General features: G+C 40.6%; 1 protein-coding gene across 1 annotated transcript; it reads left to right on the plus strand.

Moving 5' to 3' along the window:
* The first annotated feature begins 303 nt into the window (after positions 1-303).
* CASP8AP2 (caspase 8 associated protein 2) lies at positions 304-16,937 on the plus strand. Its single transcript, XM_083729720.1, has 10 exons — positions 304-464; positions 1,871-1,951; positions 2,610-2,687; positions 3,634-3,734; positions 4,136-4,210; positions 4,674-4,789; positions 6,794-8,973; positions 10,103-13,331; positions 14,328-14,427; positions 15,202-16,937. The coding sequence occupies exons 2-10, from the start codon at positions 1,897-1,899 to the stop codon at positions 15,256-15,258; spliced, it is 5,991 nt and encodes a 1,996-aa protein (XP_083585846.1). The 5' UTR covers positions 304-464; positions 1,871-1,896; the 3' UTR covers positions 15,259-16,937.
* Positions 16,938-17,013: the final 76 nt, after the last annotated feature.

The raw sequence follows: 17,013 nt of genomic DNA on the forward strand, positions 1-17,013 counted from the left end.
TGCCCCGGCAAAGTTATCAGCCACGAAGTTTTCTGGTGGCTTTGTAGTATCGAAACACCGACGGCGGCTTCAGGGCTTGCGTTTGCATATAAAAACAGAAGCCGCCGGGTTGCTCTCGAGAGCAAAAGCAGGCGCCCCCCAGCGGAGCCGCTCGTCGAAGCAGCTCCGGCGAAGGAAACCCGCCCCGCCTGCATCCCGAAGGGGAGGGCCTTGACGCTTCCTTTTGGCGCCAAGCGTTTCTGTGGCAGAGGAGGGAGCTGCTGACGTCGAGGCACGGCGCGCGCCCCAGCGTCTCCGGTGATTGGCCGGGCTCTTCCGGGCGCCACCTCTCCCGTTTGGCGGCGGCGAAGGTGGCGGTGTTTTGGGGGTGGGGGAAGTGTTGTCAGCGAGAGAGGCAGCGGCGGCCGGCGGCCGAGGGAGCGAAAGTGTGGAGAAGCGGAGACCGCACGGCGCGCGTTATTCCGGTTTGTGGAAACCAGTGGCCCGGGAAGGGAGTGGGGGGGGGGTGTCTTTCTCTCGTGGGGATCAAGCGGGTGGGAGAGTGGCTGCCTCGCCTGCCCGGAACCCCTGCCGATCCCCGCGGAGGCATTCCCACGAGCACATCTCCCGAGTTATCTATATATTGTCTTTCCCCCGAATGGCATCATACCCCACCCCCACCAGCATGTAACTCTTCCCGCTCCCAGTTCCCACGTCTCCCACTTTCTCGCCCCTGCTTTCTGCAAGGGTGGGGGTTTGGAGAGTGGGGGTGCCTTTACGGCCCTCCAGACGTTGCTGGACTACAACTCAAGCCATCCTGGTTTGTGGTGACTGGGCATGTAGTCCAACAGCAGCTGGAGGTCACTGGGGTGAAAGTGGGGGCTGGTGCTGCCTTAAGGCCTGGTCAGCACCCGAAGAGGGAAGGAGGGGGTCGAAGTTCCGAAGTGGTGGACTTGGACCGCACCAGTTTAACCGGAGAGTGGTGGTGGGTCATGTTTTATATCGCCACTTAGTTCTGCTTTGCCTTCCTACACCCCACCTGAGTCCAAGACTAACCTTGTAATGCTAAACTTGTTTGCTGAGGAATAATTCAATGTTGAATTCAGTGAGGCTTGCTCCCAGTTAAGTAGACTAGGGTTGTGCATAAGTGCACAAAGAACATGTGCAGAGTGCCTTGCTGTTTAGTAATGAGAAAGCACTTTGGCTTAGGCCAGAGCTTTCCAAACTTTTCGTGTTGGTGACACACTTTTTAGACATGTGTCATTTCGTGACACAGTAATTCAGTTTTACTAGCAGATTAGAGGTTAAATTAACCCATTTCCAGCCCTGGGAGCATTTGCAAGACACACTCAACACAGTGCAGCCAACACACTAATTTGTCCTGACACACAGTTTGGAAAGCTCTGGCTTAGGCCTAGGTAGTGTGATCAGGGGAAGGAGTGCTTTGTCTACAATCTTGGTTCTCATTCCAAGTTATGATTTGCTTTAGCACCAGGGGTGAAACTAGGTTTTACTTCACCTAGGTCAAAGACCCAGTTTGGCATACACCCCATACACATTTGTGTATACACACAAACACAAGCTGGGAGCCTCAATTGCGCCCCTCTGGTGGCTTCACCAGGGGCAAAAAGATCTGACTAGCCCCCCTATAGCTACAACACTGCTTAGTGCTATGGAACTGTTTGTTGCAAAAATAAATGCTGGCAATCTCATTCAGCTGTGAATATATTCTTCCTATGCTGACCACCATCTGTGTATGCAGGAACACTTGTGTCCCATTGTGAAAACAGAATAAAGAGATCCATCTTTCTCTGATGGATTGCCTTCTATATTAATAACCTGCATGTTTTTACTTAGGCTAATCAGAATCTTTTTTTGTTGTCAAATGCAGATGGAGAATACTAGGAAGAGAGTATAATGGCAACAGATGATGATGACGATGGGATGACGTTTTCTAATTTATTGCATGGTGGTAAGTTTTTTTGTTTGTTGCTTTTAATCAGATTATTTTTACTTAAAAAATAAATAAATGTAGGGAAACTCCATACCAAGGAAGAAACCCTTGAGAAAAGTTATATATGGACCAGTTTATGTAGCTCCTTGTACAGCACAGTTGACTGTCATATGTTGTGGCAAGAGCTGTTGCTGGTCATCGGAAGAGAGTTTTCTTCCTGCATTGCTGAGAGACCCATCATATGGTTTTCTAAGAATCTGATCTTTGGGAGCAGAGTTGTACAGACAAACATTGGATGCCCTCTTAACTACAATTTTAGGCTCTGCCCCATTTCTTCTGGCTTCATAGAATAAGATGGATACCATTATCGAACAAATAATAAGGATCTAGATATTACTGTTATGGCTATGTTTGATGCTGTATTATGTTTTTAATGCAAGAAGTTATTTCTGACACAAAAATGGCCTATTTTTGTCCCTTTTAATTCTATAAAACCCACCGCTGAGGCTACAATTTGAAGGGGGCGATAGTGCAAGGGGAGAAGAGCTTATTTCTTTCATCTCATAGTGATTTTCTACTAGAGATCCTTTCTAGTGTATTTCTCTTGTATTTCACCATTACTGCGTACGTAGACTGGGTGAACTTACATATTATTACTTTATTCTCTACTTTGCAGCTTCTTCTCAAGGAGTAGATGATGATGAGAGTTCAGTGGATATTTATGATGGATTAGACAGCTCTCCAGTTATTTCTGGTATGTTCATAGCTTTGTAACCAATGGCATTGCTCAGCTGAGAGTAAAGCTCTCTGAAGCAGATTTATGATGGACATGGGGGTAGGGCTTCAACAGGAAGGAGGAACCACTGAGAATTCACTGCTTCCCTTACTGTTCCACTGACAGAAGCTTTCAGCTGAGTTGGATACAATCCCTAGTTATTTGGTTATTTAATTATACATTGGAGAATTTTGTCATAAAAGGTCCTGTATATATTCATCCTGCTGTTAGGATAAAGCATTTTTGTTTTGGGTTTGTTGCAGAAACAATAAGTATCTTTTGCACTTCAGAATAGGAGTAGTTTGTATTGACTCTTAAGAGATGGCTTTGATATGTAATTTGAGTTAGCAGCTGCCACAAACAGCATTTTGATCTAAGTAAAATTTCTTAGGTGACAAGTTGCAACCATGGCTTATTTGGAAGGACTTGAGGGGAGAGATAAAATGTGCAGAACCCGTTGTTATATCCTGGAACATCATAATACTATACATAATTTAAAAACCTGATGGAAGTTGTGAAATTGAAACTAACTTTCACAACTTTACATGGGAGTAAGCCCCCACTAGATGCCTAGTGTGTCCTTCCCCCCGCCTCCCCCCCCCCGTCCCACATAGGAAACACTTTTGAAACTGAGAAAAATATTCAAAAGCAGTTTGATGTGGCATAGGGACCTGCTGTTCAAAAGAAAAAAGCCCTGTTTAGGGAAGTTTTTAATGACGGATGTTTTAATGTACTTTTAATCTTTTGATGGAAGCCGCCCAGAGTGGCTGGGGAAACCCAGCCAAATGGGCGGGGTATTATTATTATTATTATTATTATTATTTGTTATAGTAGCTCTTTCGATCTTATCTAATGGAAGAATGGGTACAATGAAAAAGGAAAATATTCCAAGTAAAACTCTCTCTCTCTCTCCCTGCTCTCTCAGTCAAACCTGCTACAAAACTGACCTCATCAATAAGTAGTTTAAACCTATTCGATGAGATCCTGATTGAAGAAGGAACAGCAAAGGAAGCTACTTACAATGATGTATGTATTTTGAATCAATGATATGTTGGTGAAAGGTGATGTAGTTAGTTAGCAAGGTGTGTGTTTTAAATTCATCAGTTCAGCACATTTTAGTACACTATGTACTATCAAAACATTTTAAAATCCCCAAACACCCACTTTACTGAGCAATCTCAATTTATTGAAAAATTTGATATGTGCATCAGGAAATCTGTGATCAGTCATGACACAGACATTTTGTAAATGCATGTTTGGAAGGTTTTCCTGTTTGTGAGGGAAATTTTATTTACTATTATTTTAATGTAATGAATTTTCTTGCATATTTTTAAAAAACTGGATTATTATTATTATTATTACCCAAAGAAAATTAGGCTCACTTAATACTGTCTTTAATACAAATGTGAATAATCCTGTTTCAACAGTTGCAGGCTGAACATGAGAAATGTCAGCAACAACTTCAAGAGTTGACAAGGAGGTTTCAGCAAATACAAGAACAGGTAAAGCAGCATTAAGCATTAATTATCCATTTTGTATCCTGTAACTGAAAGCGTTCTAGAAACTCTTCATATACATCTTCCAATTTGTATTGGTTTGCTGTTTTGAAGTATTAGTTGCGAGTGTATCTTGTTTTTTAAATAAAACAAAATAATAAAATAAGAAACAGCAACCACAATAGTAATATTTTGAATCAGTGAGGCTGTGCAGGGCAGCTCTGTCTCTGTAAGGACTATTAGTATCGTAAATCTATTTTGATTTGATGCTTATTGAAAATAGTGCTTTTTGTATGAGGTTGCAGCACAAAGTCGGTAGGGCATTTTGAACGTTCTTTGTGAAAGTTAACTGTGATTCATTTAAATGAGATTTTTTCCTAAACCGTTATTGGTGTTTTCCTTCTCTCCCCCAATATATGCAGATACAAGTTCATAACATGTATATGTCTCTGTGTTCTTTTAAAATTAGAACTCTTCTCTGCAAAATGAAAACCAGTCTCTTAAAAAGAATATTTCCGCTCTTCTAAAAACAGCTAGAGTGGAAATTAATCGCAAGGATGAAGAAATTAATAGTCTCCAGCGAAGGTATGCTTTTTTTAGGAATGTCCTCTATTGTCCAAATATTTAGAAGAAAAAGAAACAAGACACATTTGAAACTAAAAAGTAGAAGATGCTTTCTAAGCCTATCTTTTTTGTAGTTAAATTTAACAGACACATAAACGTTAACTTGCTAGATATCAGATACTCATCTTCTGAAAAAAAAATTCTGCTAAAATTTGAAGTGTTTCTTGAAAAAGGTTACCCACACATTATGTTCATAGCTTCAGGCTTGCTATAATAACTAGTGCACAAAGATGTGGAATGTTATCATTCTGTCCGGTATTTGGCCAGTGACGGTGCTAAGGTCTTGTGGTTCAATTGGGTGTTCATTTCAGTGGTGATCAGGGAAAGTGTATTTTGTTTTTAAGCTGACTACTGTGGATGAGGGACGCGGGTGGCATTGTGGTCTAAACCACTAAGCCTAGGGCTTGCCAATCAGAAGGTCAGCGGTTCAACTCCCTGCGACGGGGTTGAGCTCCCATGCTCAGTCCCATCTCCTGCCAACTTAGCAGTTTGGAAGCACATCAAAGTGCAAATAGATAAATAGGTACTGCTCCGGCGGGAAGGTAAACAGCATTTCCGTGCGCTGCTCTGGTTTCGCCAGAAGTGGCTTAGTCATGCTGGCCACATGACCCGGAAAAACTGTCTGCCGACAAACACCGGCTCCCTCAGCCAGTAAAGCGAGATGAGCGCCTCGACCCCAGAGTTGTTTGTGACTGAACTTAACTGTCAGGAGTCCTTTGCCTTTACCATTTTACTGTGCATGGACACTTTTAATGTGTTGTACTGTTTTGAAGTATGTTTTGAGGTATCTGCATTAGCATGTACTTATCGGTATAGGAAGTTGCTTTAAGACTTGTTTCTTTTTTAAGGAAGATGCAAACAAATTAAATGATGTTCAGTTCTCATTCTATCTTAATTTTAAAAGATGAAAGGACCAGACTGGCTTCAACAAAGCCCCAAGGCATCAACATTTGTAAACAAATCATTGCAACTGAAGCATATCATTTTCATCTCATGCCAACAACATTGGCACCAGGCAAGGATCCCTGGGAACAGCACTCCTGAAACTGGGCTGCCCTGAGTAAAGCATGTGTTGGGTGATTGGGACCAGTTTAACCAGAGAGGCTATGAGTTAAGACTCTCTTTTTCTGCCTATTTTGGTTCTGGTATGCTACTATATTAGGAAGTTGGGGGGGGGGGGAAGAAAACATTAAATGGGGACTGTCATCTCAAAAGGGAACGACAGCTCATTAGAAGAGCTCTCAGCTGATTTGGACAAATCCTATGGGACCCTGACTCTCAAAATTACTGGGAGAAAAGCAACAATGCAAGCAGTAGTTGCTTCAGCAGGGTTTGTGCAGGTTCTGTTGCTATGCCTGCTGAGGGAAGGGTGCTTAAGCCTGATTATATATTTGTCAGACATGGACTGCTAAATTATTGCTTTGGGCACGATTCTTCAATTAATGAGTGAACTTTTAAGCAAGAGTATTGTAACAGTAAGAAATGTGTGTTGCTCTCCCAAAGAGTTAGCTGTCTGCTGTCAGTGTAAGCAGAGATGCAACGTTGCCCCCTACCTTTCTTGATTCTAGCCTGCTGAGAGCAGCAGAGTGAAATGTGTGGGGTGAGAATATTCCTGAAGCGTGTGGTTGAGGACATGCTTTGAACAGGCTTTATAGCACCAATGGTAATTCCTACAGTGATATCCTTTCTGTTTGTTTGTATAAATCCTAAATAGAAGGTCCCCATCCAAACTGGTTAATCTTAACTATGCTTTGTTGATACAAGCCAACTTCATAAAGAATGCCATTGTGTGGACCTTTTCTTCCTTTAAAAGTAAAAGGAAGATTAAATATTTATTTAACACTTTTAAAGGCTTATTCTGGCTTGTCTCACCACGGCATTTAGATTTTAGTAGAATTTGGAGTTTGCTTAAATCTGAAATATCTTTTGAAATGTAGTATAGTAATACAATCTCTTTCTAAACAGGTTAACAGAATTTCAAGTTCATCCGAATAGAACATACGTCCCAGCATCAACTAATAATGCAAGAAACTTTGAAGGATCAAAACTGAAAAATAAATTCAGAGATTTAGTTCCAGAGAACAATTCAAGAACCGATTCTAGAACTACCCAAGCCCTGCCTAAGGACAAACCTTGCGGTTATCCACCTTGGGGTACAGAAAATAAGAAATTGCCTCCAGAAAAAGGAGACACTCTGTACGTATCTCAATCTCATCCTGAACAGCTTTGCAGAGATGGTACTCATGTAAGGCTTGCAAGTGTTGACAGCTCTTATGACAAAGAAAAAGGAAAAAAAGAAATGAAACATAATGAGCATCATAGCAGTGAGAATAACAACAGATACAAAACAAAAGCACACCAAAATCTGGGCAGCACACTAGAGGGAAAGTTGGATCCTCATGGAAGGTTGGAAGTTAATCCAGACAAAACAGAAAAAAATGGACTTTGGAAAGACAAAAAGGACTTGAAGCCCAAAAGCAGCCCACATACAGAAAAAAGAACTGGTAAGGTCCCTTCTGCTAGGGAGAAACAACCAACTCCTAAAGACACATCACTGTCAAAACCAGAACACTCCAGCAGTGACAGGAGTGAAAAGTCACAATACAAAAATCAGAAGGACCTGAAGCTGAGAAACAAAGAGGAAAGCAACAACGGACAAAAAAACCGGCAATCTGACAGCTATCTAGAACAACAAAGAACTGGCAAGGTTAGTAGTCCCCCTGAATGGAATAAAATTGCCAGAAGCCCTAAAAAATTAAGCAAACGCTATGTGGAAGACAGAAAGAGAAAACATAGTGATTGCAGGAGGAACAAAGAAGCAAGCGGTCCTGTGCCCTGTGGAGGGAAACCTTCACCACCACCACCTCCTGTTTTAAACAAAGACTTGAAACATGGCCACCCTAAAGAGGATAGCAGTAAAAGTGAATCTGAACACACGCGTTCAAAATCGGGCAGACATAGAACTGAAGAGAAAAGGAAAAATGAGAGAGATGATTCTAATGAGGCCAGGACTTCTCAAAATGAAAAAAGAGAATCAAAGGAACCATCCCTCCAAACAGGAAAAGGAGCCATGAAAATTAAAGATAGTGCAAAAAGGGAGAAAAAGAAGTCCTTTCAATCAGTAGAGACTGCCAAGGTAGTTGAAGGCTTGGAGGAGCAGGTGCCTATAAAAGTTAGAAGGGAGGAGCAGTCAAAAAGCAAAGACTTAAAACTCAGCTTTATGCAGACACTAAATTTAACCCTTTCTCCTGCTAAGAAGCAAACAGACAAATGCAAAGCAGTGGCAAAGTCTACCAATAAATGTGGTACAGAAATTCCAGGTCAGGAAGTCATGTTGGTACCAGCTGAGGCTATTGGTGCTAATGCCATTAAGCAAACACAAACACCACTATCACCAATCTGTGACAATCCTGTTCAGACCAAATCGGAACAAGTAATGCCTCTTTCTGAGGTCAAAACGAAGGTGGGAAATGAGGGGCTGCCAAAAACTCTAAACACAAAGCCTTTGAAGACAACCTCAGACCCACAAGATATAGCAGCGCAGTGGGCGCCGGAGGATGTGAAGCTCCTGCCTGAGGCAAAAACTGGGATGGGAGAAGCTGATGGAGTTGATAAGATGCATGTGGCTTCTGGTTTAGAAAGCCCCTTGGATCAAGACACACTTCCCGATAACTCTTTCAATGATGTGGAGACTATAAGTTCTGTGGATTTTGATTCTTTTAGTGTAATAGATGAGATCAGTGGGACAGATTCAGACTCACTGATGGACGAGAAGGAGTCCAGTAATTGGACAGGTGAAAATGTCCTGGAGGGTCCTGAAAAAGAGAACAAGCCTATGCCTCATAAAGCTACTGTGGAAGAAGGCAAAATACTGAGTGGTGGTCACTTGGAGCCAGGCTTTCCTGACCGTAACCGTGAAAACCACTTGGAAACATTATACAATGAAGGGTTGAAACCTACATCTCCAGCAAGAGAAATAAGCACAGTTTCTGTTGATGATGATAACTCTATTCTGAGCATTGATCTCAATCATATGAGGAATATTCCAAAAGCAATCAGCCCACTTAATAGTCCAATGCGACCTTTGGCTAAAGTACCCCGAATGGAAAGCCCTTACAAAGGACCTGTGAAAAGCTATAATACAGGTATATGTTTAATATGCTCTGCCTGTTACATGATTTTTATTTGAATGAGGAACACATTAAGCATTCACACGTATACCGATGCTAAACATAAGTGAGTTGCAATTAAGTTCTGTTTGTTTTCAGTAGAACTTACTGCACAACTTGTAGGCAAGCGTGCTTCATCTGTGCAGTGCAATCCTGTACATATCTTCCCCATTGAGTTCAGTGGAGCTTTCTCTTTAGTAAGTGTTCTTAGTGTGTAGGAATTTACGACTGTGATCCCATAAACACTTGAATGGGAGTACTAAATGCAACTTCTGAGCATCACACAAGATCATACTGCACAGCTGCAATTCACAGGCATTTTTTCTTGAGTTAGGTAACGAAGCTGCCTTATATTGAGGCTTTGCCCATCTAGTTCAGTATTGTCCACGTTGAGTGGCCGTGGCTTTACAAGATTTCAGACAAGAGTCTCTCCCAGCCTTACCTAGAGATGCCAGGGATTGAACTTCAGACCTTCTGTGTTCAAGGCAAATATTCTGACACTGGGCTACTGACTCTCCTGTTTAAATTCAGTGGGGAGTAAGACTTAGCTTTCAGTCTGCTAGCTCTGAGGTAGATATTTATTCAAACTGATTACATAGGAGGAAACTGTTTAAAGCAGTAGTGGCAAACCCATGACCATCTGATGCTGCTGGACTACAGCTTCCATCAACCCTGGGGCGTTGGGGTCCAACAGCATCTAAAGGGTTTCCCCACTCTTGAAAATTAGAATTGCAAGCCACGTTAAGCTACAGAGTGTAACCCACATTCTGGCAGAACTCTTTGCACAGTGTCTTATCGACTAGTTATGGAGGCAGTAATAATTAAAAGTGCCTTTGGGCTTAATCTTGCAATTTCAAGATAAATTGCCATGGAACTTGATATATAAAAACTGTTTCCATGCTGAATTTTTTTTTTAATCTAGCTCTTCTTCCAAAAGCTGCCTGTCCTCTGCTAAAATGCATCACCTAGAGCTACTGGCACTTCTAAACAATTATGTTCACTGTTCTAAACTAAAATTGACTATTAGATTATACTGTCATTGGAATTTGTTTTGAGGCTTGCTACTTTGGGCTGCTTAATTAACAAATTGTTTCATTATTTCTAGATTTTGTTCCAGAAAATGCAGTTGTCTATCCTGGAAGGAACCAGTCCAGTGAACTGAACAAGGAAAACCAAAAGCCTCTTTGCTCAGATCATCAAATCTTAGAGGAGTCTCAGCTAAGCATGTCCTCAGATGAATTAGAAGAAGGTGAAATTGTAAGTGACAATGATGAGCCTAAAATAGAAGCCAGCTCTGAAAATAGTAAAAAAACAAAAAGAAAAGCATCTCCAGATAGATCTAATTTGGCCAAGAGTACTTGCAACCACAAGGTCAGGACAACATCTTCCAGAGAAGATACAGGAAAATTGTCTTCTGGGGGGAAAAATAAAGAAAATCCCAAAGATGGAACTATAATGCGCTCCAATGAAGTAAAGAAAATTAAAACTGTGAGCATTGACAGTCTTGAAAAAATAGTTCAAATTATTGTTGTACCTTCTACAGTGCATGAGTTCATGCAGATGCTGAAAGCTATAAGAAAGCAAGTACGGAAAAGCTACATGAAGTTTAAGATACAATTTCCAGTACAGCATTTTCATAGGATCATAGATTCAGCTATTTTGAACTTTACATCTCTGGTAAAATACCTTGACTTCTCTAAAATGTCTAAATCTAGTGAGGCTTTAAAGCTGAACCTCTGTGAAGTTATAGAATATAAACTTAATCGGATCAAAGAGAATAGTGCAATAGAGCATCTCTTTGAACAGCAGCAATCCGATATGAAGAAAAAGTTGTGGAAACTTGTGGACGAGCAGCTTGACTACTTATTTGATAAAATAAAAAAAATTATTCTAAAGCTATGTACCTTGGTAAGCTTTGGAAATGAAAGCGATGAAGGTAAGCTTGATAAAAGAAAGAAAGAAAGCCCCAAATGCCTTATAAATCATAAAAATAAAATTGACAGACAGAAATCAAAGAAACAAGCCTTAAATGCTAGAATGCAAAGGCCTGAAGAATGTGCCCCATCAAAACCAGTAGCAGGTAACCAGCTATTGAAGCGAGGTCACCATAACACAAACAAAATGAGTACACAGAAAAATGTGACTGCAAAATGTAGAAGTTCCCATACTGTTAACCCAAAACATTCTCGGACTGAAGCTGAACCTTTCAAGGAAAGCTCCATGTCAGACACTTCTTTGAACGGTGGAAAAAATGAAAATGAAAGATTGCATATGATTGGAGACTCTCACAAATCTGATATTAGCTGTGGACCTCTCACAGAACAGCAGATGTCTGGCCTGACATTCAACCTGGTGAATGACGCTCAAATGGGTGAAATGTTCAAAAGTTTGTTACAAGGCTCTGACCTTTCAGAAAAAAATGGTGACTTTATCAATGACAATCAGTGGGAGTTCAGGACACCAGAAAAACACACCCAAGATGGCCAGAACTGTGTGAATGAGCCTCCATATGAGACCGAAGAGCAGATTCCAAGAGAGACTGGAGTTGAGTCAAGAGTACTAGATGGAATTAAATGGCCTATAGTTTCACCTGAAAGAGATTCAGCTTTTTTAGCTAGGCTGCAGATGCCAATCGATCCAGATATTCTTGATGAAAGCTGTATGTTTGAAATTCCTACTAGTCCTGCTTTGAAGAAAGGTGAGGAGTGCATTTCAGAGAAACCAAAATCACTTGTCTCTTCTATTCTTCTGGAAGACCTAGCTGTGTCATTGACTATTCCCTCCCCTTTGAAGTCAGATGCTCATCTTAGCTTCTTGAAACCTGACATGTATGGCTCAGTTCCTGAGGATGTTCTGAGCGCACACTTCAGTGAAGATGCCCATCTTGAAGAGGAGGATGCTTCTGAACAGGACATCCATTTGGCTTTGGAATCTGATAATTCAAGCAGCAAATCAAGCTGTTCTTCATCATGGGCAAGTATACCTCCTGCTCCTGGATTTCAGTATTGCCCAAGCCTTCCAATGCAGGCAGTAATAATGGAGAAATCAAATGACCACTTTATTGTTAAAATAAGGCGTGCCGCCCCATCTACCTCACCAGTCCTTGAACAGCCTACTCTAGCAAATGAACCACTGACCTCTTCTAGTGGGGCAGGAAACAAGGAAATAGTGTTGGAAGAAAAATTAGATACTTTGGACCTCAAAAGCATTCCTTTGGAAGATACAGCAACATCTAAGGAAAATTTAAAGATTATTGACTCTGAGGGTAAGCTGAATGATGTTGGAGAGAGACAAGTTACTCATTTGCTGGGGTCTGAGAAGGAACCACCTCTGTGCCTTGCAAACGATCAGGTTCCTCATCTTTCTGAACCCCAACAGGAACCTCATTCTGATGCCCCGAATGAGGCACTTGAATCTGTAGAGGACCTGTTCAGGAATGCCAGAGAAGAACGACCTTGCAATCTTGCAGCGTCTGAATTGCTTCAGGAGCGATATACTAATGCCAGTCAAACTCAAGGCCCTGATTTACTTGGGCCCCATCAGGTGTTGCACAGTGGTGCTGGCCCAGAAGAAGCCACTGATTTACAAGAGCCACCTAAAGAACCAGGGAGAACTTTAGAATCCTTGGTTAAAACTAGCCAGCATGAGGACACACCTGAAGTGTTTACACTACCTCAGGCACACACCGTGAAAGTTTTTCAAAAAAGAGATGCATCTTGTGCTGAATTAGAACATTCTCCAATTAGCTGTGCAGCAGTTTCCCTTGTAGAAAAGTTGTCTTCTGAGACCCATTTTGATATATGTGTAGACTTGACTGATGAGACTCCAATAGAAAATGAAGTTGATTCATGGGATCTTACAGTGGAACGTGCTTCAAATGCTAGAATGGGAGGCTTATGTAAAGATAAAGAGGAGGAGAAGACAGTGAACCACCATGTAGCAGATGATCATCCAAAGCATGATGTTGAAGCAGTTGTAAATTTGACAGAGCATCCGCCTGACAAGTGTACAGCAGATAAGAATTTTGAAACAGGTACTACTCTAAATACTAGTGGCCTGGAATGTGAAACAAAAGAAAGGAAAAAAAGAAAAAAAGAGACAGAAGATACATCCAACGCAAAAAGACAAAGAAAGGAGAGTAGTGAATTGGCTTGTAAAAAAAACAGCAAAAGGTCTAAAGAGATTACATCAGTGACCACAGACACATCCAGTAATAAAACTGCATCAGTCGGAGACAAAGATTCTTTACCATCAACATCCTCCCTGACACCCTCAAGTCTGTGTGCCAAAAACATCATTAAGAAAAAAGGGGAAGTTGTGATTTCTTGGACAAGGTAAGAATACAAAACCAAAAACCGAATCAATGGGATGAATAAGGGAGGTCTGGAAGTGTATAACAGTTGGAGATAGAGTGATACATTTCTGCATTCTGTGGCATGGGCATTATTACCCTAGCAAACATTTTTTCTTGGTTGTACGTTCAGCTTTGTTGACCTGTCTCATGAATCAGGAAAGGCAAATATGTAGTCTTATTTTTACATTGCAGTTGAAACTAGGTTTTCTGAACTGGAAGGCAGGGGCAGTAAATTGATTGAGAGGGGGAAACTTGGAAGCCCAAGTGAGCACTTGGTGGGTTGAATTGTGGCCTCTTGTCTTGACAGGGTTCATTGTATTGTGTATACTTTCTTTGTGGAAAATGTCTGCATTTAGCAGTAAATCAAGAAGCCTAATATAGTCCCAAATGGAAATCCTTGCTTTATTTCCATTTGCTTCATTGAGCAATGGTGCAAAGTAATTAGAAAGTATAAAGCTTTTACTTTGTTTTACAAATATTTTCTCATATCCGAATGAAACCCAAGGGCAACCATTCAATCTGTTTTGGGTTTTTTGTGGGGGTTTTTTTGTTTTTTATTTTGAGATAGAAACCGCAAAGCCATTGAACAGGGTTTTTAATGTCTGATGTTTTCCCTGTATTCTGTTACATTTTGTTAGAAGCTGCCCCAAGTGGCTGGGGCAAGTCAGTCAGATGGGAGGGGTACAAGTAATAAATTATTATTGTTGTTGTTGTTGTTAATTATTATTATTATAAGGTGATCACCACTGTTCCGAAGAAGCTTCAGAATGGCGTGAGCATAATGGGTATCATCTAGTTTATAAGGGAGGGTTTGGGCAATTGCTATTAGCCTTCAGAATTCTGTTTGTCTTCATTAACAGACTTTTAAGAACTTATTTCGAGTTACAACATTGCTGTGTGAAGTGCAATAGACATAGATAGACTTAGTTCAAAACAGTGTTCAGATGTTGAAGTTACCCTTGTATGTTTATTATAGAAATGATGACCGGGAGATTCTATTGGAATGTCAGAAGAAAGGACCTTCAGGAAAAACATTTGCTTCTGTTGCTGTCAGGTTAAATAAAAGTCCAGCTCAGGTACGTATTTTGGTAAGCAATTGTATTTGAACCTCCCTCGCACACAAGTGTAACTGTGTTTCTGTCTGGTTGAGCAGTGCATATCTTCAGAAATATAACCCCATGACACTCTACTGAAGTCATTAACATTTCTTAGGAGAAAAAATGTATCAGTAAAGATGTGTCAAAATTCAGATTGTTCTACAGACTAAAGAAATGATTGGTAGAAAGGAAGTTAATTTTTAAAATATATTTATATGAAAAGTAATATTACATCCATATAGGCTTTAAATGTAATTTTATTTGATCTTATATAACCCTTTGGGTATATACCATGCCATAAAAGATATACATAAAGTCTGAAGTGGGGGCGGGGACTTGTTTATTCTGAGGTGGCAGTCTTACTAATGATGCTGCATGTGGATATGCAATATTCATACACAAGACAGGAATCAATAGATTTATACCTCTGGTGCCTTTAAACTGTGGAAATCCTTTTTTATGAAAGGCTACATAACCCACTTTAGTCTGTTCAAGATGAGGGAATGTTCACATCTACATATACTGAGGCCATTCAATACATAATGTTGCTTCTCCATATTGGCAAGGGTGTCCTACCTGAAGTATGCACGTGAGCTGAGCAATCGCTGAAAAGGCTGGCAGCATTTCCATGATACTTTTCAATAATCAGAACTGGTGGGATATGTTCATGTTCATATCTGCACATGTGTGAGAAAAAAAACATACTTTATTTTTAGGGAAATAACTTTTAGACTCTTTGCTTTCTCTCCACAGGTTGAAGAAAGATTCAAGCAATTGCTGAAACTATTCAAGATGTCAAACTGCAGCTAGTGGCTATACTATTGCTACTAAGAATGGACTGCTATGAGTTTATGTGCACTGTGTGCATGTGTGTGTGTGTGTGTGTGTGAGAGAGAGAGAGAGAGAGAGAGAGAGAGAGAGAGAGAGAAATGGGACATGTAATCAAAGTCAGAATAACTGTTTGTTGCTTCTCCATTTAGGTAGACTTAAAATGCACCTTTTATGCCCACAGATTTCATAATAATGCCCTGCTTTCTCATTATTATTTTTTTTAAGGTATCAAACAGATCTGTTGGACCTATTAGTGTCCTTGAGCAGCCTTGCATATTAGAGAGCACAGAGGAAACAGGAAGTGCATACAACCTGTCTTTCCTGTTACCTGAATTGCCTAGAGTGAAACTTTCATATCTCTCCTTAGAAGTTTCATTTGGGATTATAAAGAACGGTTAGGGGAAGTTGAAGTGCAAGACACTATAGTACTTCTCGTTCCTCTGCATTCCACTGTCTCTGAAGCCATTATTTTATTAAAACTTTGGGGACAGCAGATGATCAATTCCTAGCACATGGGAAGTTGAACTATTTGAGCTGAAACACCTCATGCTATTGATTTAAAAACAGACAGCGAACCTGTTGCCTTTCAGAAGTTGTTGGATTCCCAACTTCCATCAGCCCTTACCATCCTGGTCAATAGTCAGGATGATGGGCATTGTAGTCCAACAATATCTGGAGGGCCATAGATTCCCCACCCTGATTTAGAATGTCACAGAGAAACGTTGACCACTAGAAAACACAAGAGGGTTGGTTGTTAAACAACAGACTCCTCTTTTCTCTCAGTTTTCAGAAAGCACAAACACAGATTGTGAAACTTTGCAGTATATTACCCAATGGCATTTGTTCAAAGATGTACTGTACATACAGTCCTTATTATAGATCATACAAAGTTAGCAAATTTTTGCAGGAATACATCAGTATTTGCAAGTGTTTCCTCAGATGAGCCAACACAATGGCAGCATTAGAAATAATGCTAAACCATGAAATATGGCTTGTTTAACCGTACTGTGCACACAACTCAAGCTTTCCTGCTTCACTCTTCCATTAGTTCACCTGGGAAACAAACCACAGATTTCCTGGCTTAGCATTATGTCCCAACCAGTGCTTATGGTTTTCCCATCACAATAAACCATAGTCTGAAGCCAAAGTTTCTTTTTGCCTTCCCAGTCATGGTTTTGAGAAAAGAAACCAGAAGTGCTGCTAAGCCAGCCACTCTGTTTTTGTTCACCAATTTTGCTAATGGGCGATGAGTGTGATTAGAGAAGCCATAATTTGTGGCTTAGCATTGCAGCCAAGCAGAGCAATTATTTGGAACCTGTATGCACAATGATTTGTATTTAAAAAGCCAACTTTTGCAATTAAACTACAATTCCCATTTCGTGTTAGCTTAAAAGTATTGCTTCCCTTTACAACATACTTTCAACATTTTATGAACTAAGTGTAGAATCCGAATATGTAAATTCAAAGGTGCTTAAATTAAGAGGTTCAAAATTTTAATTGCAGGTAATCCAGAGAAATTGATAGACACCTCTGCCCTAATAAGTCCTAACCTTTAGAGAAGTGAGGGTCTTGTTTTGGCAGCTATTTCTGCTGAACATGTGCACAGCAGGAAAAGCCCTAAGTGGCTCCCCAGCCTTTTATTTCAGAAAGAAAACAATCTTATAAAAAGGTGAAAACTCATTTCTTAAAGTCACTTACTGCCGTTCTGATCTGGATATGTGTGTTTGTGTGTGT

Source organism: Podarcis gaigeae, assembly GCF_964106915.1.
Source record: "Podarcis gaigeae genome assembly, chromosome: 3".
Classification (NCBI taxonomy): Eukaryota; Metazoa; Chordata; class Lepidosauria; order Squamata; family Lacertidae; genus Podarcis; species Podarcis gaigeae.

What these genes read in the sequence shown, in the direction of transcription:
- CASP8AP2 (XM_083729720.1), top strand. Translation starts at nt 1,897, where the DNA reads ATGGCAACAGATGATGATGACGATGGGATGACGTTTTCTAATTTATTG. An exon ending in AGGAAGCTACTTACAATGAT is followed by an intron (nt 3,735 to 4,135) that starts GTATGTATTTTG and finishes CTGTTTCAACAG; the next exon opens with TTGCAGGCTGAACATGAGAA. An exon ending in TAAATAAAAGTCCAGCTCAG is followed by an intron (nt 14,428 to 15,201) that starts GTACGTATTTTG and finishes TTCTCTCCACAG; the next exon opens with GTTGAAGAAAGATTCAAGCA.